Source organism: Eptatretus burgeri, chromosome 3 (assembly GCF_056783735.1).
Source record: "Eptatretus burgeri isolate ZD-2024b chromosome 3, Ebu_testis_v1, whole genome shotgun sequence".
Taxonomy (NCBI): domain Eukaryota; kingdom Metazoa; phylum Chordata; class Myxini; order Myxiniformes; family Myxinidae; genus Eptatretus; species Eptatretus burgeri.
In genome coordinates this window covers 119,968,334-119,975,833 of record NC_140963.1, presented here as the reverse complement: position 1 = coordinate 119,975,833, position 7,500 = coordinate 119,968,334, and the positions used below count along the sequence as shown (strand labels likewise).

At 43.0% G+C, this 7,500-nt stretch overlaps 1 protein-coding gene across 1 annotated transcript in view; it reads left to right on the top strand.

The window, feature by feature from the left end:
• Positions 1-7,500, top strand: part of LOC147030845 (acidic leucine-rich nuclear phosphoprotein 32 family member B-like) — a 61,901-nt gene that overhangs the window by 45,892 nt on the left and 8,509 nt on the right. Inside the window, exons 5-6 of the mRNA XM_085875364.1 lie at positions 6,271-6,425; positions 6,607-6,694. Of these exons, the coding sequence (XP_085731490.1) occupies positions 6,271-6,425; positions 6,607-6,694 (243 nt within the window). The remainder of the gene's footprint in view (positions 1-6,270; positions 6,426-6,606; positions 6,695-7,500) is intronic.

Sequence of the window (7,500 nt, the reverse complement as noted above, 5' to 3'; positions counted from 1 at the left end):
CCGTCTGGACCGGGTTGCAGAATCTGACTCGAGGTTCTGAAAGCAAGCTCTCCACCTTGTCAGGAGAAAAGGATACAGAGTCCAGGGACAGTTGGGTGCGACTGGGTAAAGTGGGTAGAGATAGTGATGGGTTTGGGACACAAGATTTAGCTGCAAACACCGAGTTTAGACATTCAGCTTTATCACGTGTGGAATCAGCAGTGCGACCATTTGAGGTAAGGGAGGGGATGGAGGGGGAACATACACCAGAAACAGATTTGATTAAACGCCACCAGGATTTTGAGGAGGGAGAGAGGTCTGAGAGTTCAGACTTGAGATGAGAAAGATGTTGTTTTCTGGCTCTCCTGAGGGTAGATACACACTTGTTCCGAGCTTTGTGGAAAGAACTGAGATTGCACTCAGTTGGGTTTGCTTTCCATGAGGCAAAGGCAAGTTGTTTCAGGACAACTGCCTCGCCACAAGCTTCAGTAAACCAAGGGCGGGAGGAAGGGTAAGACAACTGAACACGAGAGGGGATAAATCTGTGCATGAGGGAGAGCAAGTTTCTTTGAAAGAATTCCCAGGATGAGTTGATGTTTGAGAAAGTAGTGATAGGAGACCAGTCTGTAAGTTTGATGGCTGCTCGGAGACCCTGCCAGTCGGCTTGAGTGAAATGCCAGACTCGACGGCGTGTGAGGTGGTTCTCTGATGACAGCCAGAGAGATGTCCACTTTAACAAGGACGTGGTCAGAAGAACCAATTGGAGCGAAGGAAGAGCAGCAGATATTGTCAGGGAAATTTGTCAAAATCAGATCCAGAAGAGATGGAGTACCATTGGTTGAGATCCGGGTCGGGAAGTTGGACCGATTGAGTCAGTCCCAATGAGTCACAGAAAGCTTTTGCTGACGTCCCATGGCAGGTGAGAGAGGTACCCACACCTAGCCAACTGGCGTGATGACAATTGAAGTCGCCACATAAGAGGAAGAGAGAGTTTGGATGAGAAGATAGAAGATGGTCCATGTTTTCTGAGAGTGAGGTGTAGATGGAGTCATCACTGTTCGGTGGACGGTACAGTACACATATAAACATGAGGTGGGAGTGGAGGGGAAGCCCAAGCCAGAGGTATTCCTGGGGGTGTGGGGAGTGAGAGCAGTGCAGGGAGAGTGAGGAATAGAGTTCCTTTGATGAAGAGAGCAACACCTCCACCAGGACGAGGCTCAGGTCTGTCATACTGGTAAGAGGGAGTAACCAGGAGAGATACTTGGGAGTCAGACACGCCTTGGGGAGAGGAAAGTTTCTGTTAGGCAGATAATGTCTGGTTTGTCAGTGGCAACCTGCATGGAAAGATCTGAAAGGTTTGAGCGAAGGCCCCGGATATTTGAGGTCCACACATTTAATGAAGAGGTAGGGGAGGAGGCTTTTGGGTGCAGGAGGTGGAGGGGGCGGGGGAGGGTAGGACGAGGGACGAGGGGAGGTAAGGAGGGTTGCTGAAGGAGTGTGGGTATTGCAGAATAGCGAGGGAGGGGGCCGAATGAGGAGGAGAAAAGGCTCTGTGGTGCTGGGAGAGAGGGGGACAAGAGACAAGGAAGATGGCAGTTGAGGATTTGAGGAGGTGGAGTGAAGAGATGGAGGTGAGAGGGCAGTGGAGGAGGCAGGTTGGTGGATGAGAGGGGGGCAACTTAGAGAAGGAAGAGTGAGGGGGATGAAAGGTGGGAGAAAGGTGAGGGGGGAATTTTTGAAAGAGGTGAGAGGGAGGCTTGGAGGGAGAAGAGTGGGATGGTTGCTTTGAGAGTGAGAGTGAGGGGTGAGGGGGGTGAGTTGCCACTGAAGTTGGAAAAAAAGAATGGTTGATGGAAAGCGAGCATCCATGGCAAACTGTGGTTTTTAAAAGTTTTAGGTCAGAGATGCGATTTAACACAATTCTTGATGGATGCAATGAAGGCGAATTCAGAGCATGGAGAGAAGAAGCGCTGTAATAGTTGGATTTTTTAGGCAAGGAATGAAGGAGAGGTCGAAATGAGAGCAGTCTGTTAAAATAGCAGAAGAGAAGTGCATTGTGATGGCTAGCGCTGATTAGATTTTGGTCAAAATCGGTCAAAGGTCAAGGTCACAGTGAGGTCAAACATTCGATTTTTGATGGTTTGGTACAGAATTATCGTAGAAACTTCTGGTTTGTGTTGCTACCTTCTCTAGAGACAGCTTCTATTTGACAAAGTCAGAGGTCAAGTTGACGCTTTCGTAAGTACCAGTCCATGACTGCTTGTTTATTTGTTTGTTTGTTTATTTATTCATTTTTTTAAACAACATGGCTGCCGAATTATGTGGCCGGTGACGTCATTATTATTATTTTTTCTGTGGACCATTTTATTCCGAGGTGGCCTCAAAAATTTTCATGCTGATCGGATGTGGTGTTCTTCATATGCAATTATGACATCATAACGAGGGCACCTATGACATCATTAAAAAAAAATCACTCTCATTCCCCATGAGAAGTACTTGCTATGTGCCAAGTTTCAACTTTTTCCTTCGTGCGGTTTCAGAGATGCAGAGGTCCAAATTTTTTCCTTTTTACTGATATGGCTGCCACACCACGTGACCTATGACGTCATAGTTACCTTCGCAAACTTTGTTGCGAAGGTTATGTTTTGATCGCTGTGTATTTATTTATTTATTTATTTATGAATATGTGTGTTTGTTTGTTTGTTATTCGCATAACTCCAAAAGTATTGAACTGAATCGCAGTAAATTTGGTGGGATGATTGGTTATTATCTGAGGACCATTTGATTAGATTTTGGGAGCGATCAGGTCAAAGGTCAAGGTCATGAAAAGGTCAAAATCGTCTTTTTACCATAGCGTGGTCAATTTGTATCCAATTTGCATGCAACCAATGCCAAAATGTTCAGAATTCAATGCCCCATCTTGTGATATGTGACGTGACACAATGATGTAATAACCCTTATTAGCGGTTGGGAGTCAAAGGTCAGGGGGGGTCACGACATTGCAAAATGTGCGGTTTTACTCATAACACGGTCAATTCTTATCCGATTTGCATGAAACCAACACCAAGATGTTGACTGTTCTGTTCCCCACACTCTAATACCAATTACAAAATTAAGAGTACAAAGGTCAAGGTCGAGGTCATGAAAAGGTCAAAATCATCATTTTGCCATAGTGTGGTCGATTTTTATCCGATTTGCATGCAACCAATGCCAAAATGTTATGAATTCAATGCATGTAAATGCATGTCTGAGAAATGGTTGAGGAAGTGTTCGATAACGGTGGTTTGTTTTTTTGTGTTTTTTTTTTTTTTTACAACTGAAATGGCCACCAGTCGGCCATCTTTGATCGCATCATGAAACAAAACGATGTGCATATGTATACCATAATGTGTTGTCTTTATGCTAAGTACAAATAAAATCAGTCCATACATGTCCGAGATATGGTTGCGGGACGTACACATGCACGCACGGACACTGAAACCGAGACCAAATCCGTAAGCCCCTGTTTCGGACTAAGTCCAACGGGGGCTAATAAAACACCTTGAGTTATTTACTATCCACCAACCACTGCTGCTGGCAGAGCATCCTCTGGCTTAATGTCCCTCTGATGGATGGTGCACACACTGATTGATGTCTCTCCCTGCCTGCAAAACATCAGTGTGACAGTTTATAGCCGGGTTGAGATTTGAACCCAGTGTCGACACCTCAAAGGTGAGTGCCCATACCTCTTGGCTATCCTGCGATGCCAGTAGAACGTTGACCATTTCTAGCACACATCCCCTCTTAATTCATCGAAGGATGAACTCCCTGTATACAGACTGCAGCATGTGCCACACATTCATCTGCTTTTTGCAGCCTGTACATCTTCGTAGGTATATCCTTATTTTGACTGAAATTTTTTTTTGTAACTCTCCAGATCTGTTTGTGGACCACATACAGGATGGTGTATGGCAGACGTATCCTGTTGATCGGGATACAACACTGCAATAGTCAGCATGACAATTGGTGCCATAACAGTGAAGGGGTTTATATTTGATTGAAGAATTAGTCTAGCCGGTGAAGACTCGTGTTTACCTGCGTCGGCGGACAGATAGAAGGGATTAAATTAACAGGACGTTCATCAAAGTATGCTAATTGCCATGGAAAGCGAGGACATGTTTATGTTACAGGCGTTAACCAGCTATTTTGCGATGACGAAGAGTTAACACCAGTAACATCAGCTTCTCCTTGCTTCCCTCGCTGGTACAGTTTATAGATGGGTCAGGATTCAAACCCAAGCGAGACAGCTTCGAGATGAGTGTGCGTACTTCAAAGTCATCCTGTCAGCCCACTATGAACCATAGCCCTACCTTATTTACAATAGTGTTGATTTTGTAAGAAAACAGACATAAGAGAGGCAGCGCATTTTGCCCATGTCAACCTATTTTTGGTGATCTTTGACCCATGGTGGTTTTGAATTGCACCAAAAGGAAATGCTTGTACATTTCACTGAATGGAATTCAACATGCATGAGTCTATTTGAACAAAATAAAAATATGTATTACTCCATCTCATAAAATTTACACTCGAAGAATAAAAATTAAAACTTCTGACCACTCGATCCCCAAATAATTTTGGGAAAATAAGACAAATATTGGAATTTTTCAGTCATTGTACTCATCTGGTCCCGAAGGGACGAGTGAGACGATTGTAATTGGTGCGAGTTTGCACGTACATAGATCTAATACACACAATTCTCAGTTATACTGTAATCAATATATAGACCTTTGCAATGCTCTGTTAAATGGTCTATCTTGTTATATATAATGAATAGGTTACAGAAGCTCCGTGCTTGGGATGTGAACTCCCAATTTTTTCATCTCCTCCGAATTTGCAAACCAACTTACAAATCGTGGGCCTAAAATAACATGCCATGCATTTCATGCTTTTCATGCTTTCACCACATGGTGTCGCTGGCGAAACTAAGTTTAAGGTAAGTTGTGCTTTGAGTGTCGAATCAAAATGGGGTCCAAATCATAAATTGAACATGGATCATTTTGTGTACACCTCTGCAAACATCAGTCACTATCTATCGCTTTGAGTAAAATGATTTTGGATTTGAAAACCATGTACCAACTTGCAATCTGACCACCTTTGGATGGTAAATGACTGCTGTGCACTTGGTCACCGATTTACACTATCGCCTCCCCTTCCCCCCCCCCCCCCGTTGGGGGAGCTAACCTGGGTACGCGGCCGATGTCGACGCTTCACACACTTGTGCTGTTTCGCCACGTCAAATTTCACATCCAAACTACTCTCAGGAGTACCTGCTGCAGAGTTTGCTTGTTGTTTTCCACTCATGGGTAGTTTTGGGAAAGTTTGATGAAAAATGAGAGACAATTGGAGCGTCCTTGACCCGATGGTGTGCTGGGCATGCGGGGAAATGTCTATGCAGAGAACCTATTTGGTGGAGTGCGCCGTGTGGGAGAGCAGCATCAATGATGTGGTGTGCCTTGGCTAAATTACACCATGTCAAAAAACAACATAAACACGAAAATAGAAAGGTGTTTAGTACTTTGTCAATGGCGTAAAGTTGATAAAGCGTAAATAGAGGATTACGTGTGTGTGTGTGTGTGTGTGTGTGTGTGTGTGTGTGTGTGTGTGTGTGTGTGTGTGTGTGTGTGTGTGTGTGTGTGTGTGTGTGTGTGTGTGTGTGTGTGTGTGTGTGTGTACACAAGATTTATATATAAATATTTATTTGTACACTATTACCAATAATGACACATCTGCTCTCCTATGGGGATGATAAACTGGCCCAGCACTTTGTGTCAAACAGAGCTCGATTTGAACGAGAATTCTTTGGTTGTAACTGTGTGCTGTGATAGATTATGATTATTATTACTAAACTCACTCGTACCCAAAGGGGTGACAGGACAGGCTATTGTAAATCTGTGTGTGTGTCTGCACGCAGATTTACTTTTAACATTGATTGTTCGTTCTCAGATCTACTGTAATCTAGATATACACACCCTGGTAAGGCAATGCTCTGTGTTGCTGAATGCTGTCTTTATTATTTTGAGCTTTTTGCCTAATGGTAGAACCAAATGGTTAAATGATAAATGGACAGAATGAGCAGACAAATAATGTTGTCATCGATGTTGTACCTCATGAGAAAAGACCACTGCAGTGTGAAACTTGAATCAATATTAAACAATCCAGGCAGTTATTGACACATTTCAGGATAGGAGGCATATTTGTGTGTATTTGTTTGTTGTTTCTTTAATGCCTTATTTGGAAAAAAAAAATATTTAGGAACCGGAGACCATTGTAAGAAGAAAAAAGCAAAAGGCATGCCACAAAGTGATGACGACGATGACGACGACGACGACGACGATGATGAAGTGGAAAATGGTGATGACGACGAGAAACATGTGGGCTTGGAGTACTTGAATCGAGATAACTTACAGGTCCGTATTTGTTACTTTATTATTATGTTTTTTTGAAAGATACGTGACATCTATTCTATGCATTCACATTGTTTGAGGGGAAGAGGGGCAAGTGGATGCTCCGTTGGGTTTTTCATTTATGACACCCAGGTGCCATGATGATTCCTGTAACATTATGGGAAATTGTTGTACATATTGTCAGGAAGATGAGGAGAATGATGGGGATTATGAAGCTGAGGAGGAAGAAGAAGAGGAGGAGGATGAGGAAGAGGAGGAAGATGATGTTGAGGGTGAGATTTTATTTTGTATCAGGGTATTTTTTGAATTTTGATCTTGCCGATGAAATTTCAAGCTCAAATTTAGGTTGGTTCACTTTGATGTTGCCCACCATGAATGGTTCACAAGGTGACTTGGCTATTTTGAATGCTCAGTGTTTTTAGTCCAGGGATGTCAGACAGCCAAAACAGAGGAATATCTTTAATTTTTTTGTTTGTTTGTTTTACCGGTTCCTCATAAACTTCATCATTTATGCACCGAGGCAGAATTTGTAAATTGTGTCAAAAATATTTTGGAATACCCATGTGACATGTCTCGAGTTTGTTCCTACGAAGATAAGTGCAGTTTTTGTCATGACTTTTGTCTTGTAAGTGCATTACGTAGTTGAAAGAGTGAGCATTGAAAAACACCAAGGTTTCCACACCCTTTGAAAACCATCAATATTTCCATAAATATCAGTCCTAGAACTTTATTGTTGGACCTCATAAGAATAAAGAGAAATTTGTGTAAGAGCGGCCCCAGCCACATCAGTATAAGATACGAATGACGACCATGCTGGCAATAGTATTGCATGATAATGGCGGCAAGAGGGTCAACTTTGACAAAAAAGCCTCTATGAGGTTCAGCAGTCACGGATCATTGGTCAAGGTCACTAGAAATTGATACTGAATGCCTCGGCCCAAAGGACAGCAGTGCAAATTTAATCACGAGTGGTTGCAATTGCCACCTTTATAATTAATTGATTTCTCAGGATCCTAGTGGAGATTCACATCTCTCCAGGTGCAAACTGTGTGAGCAGAGCATAATCATAGGTCCTGTA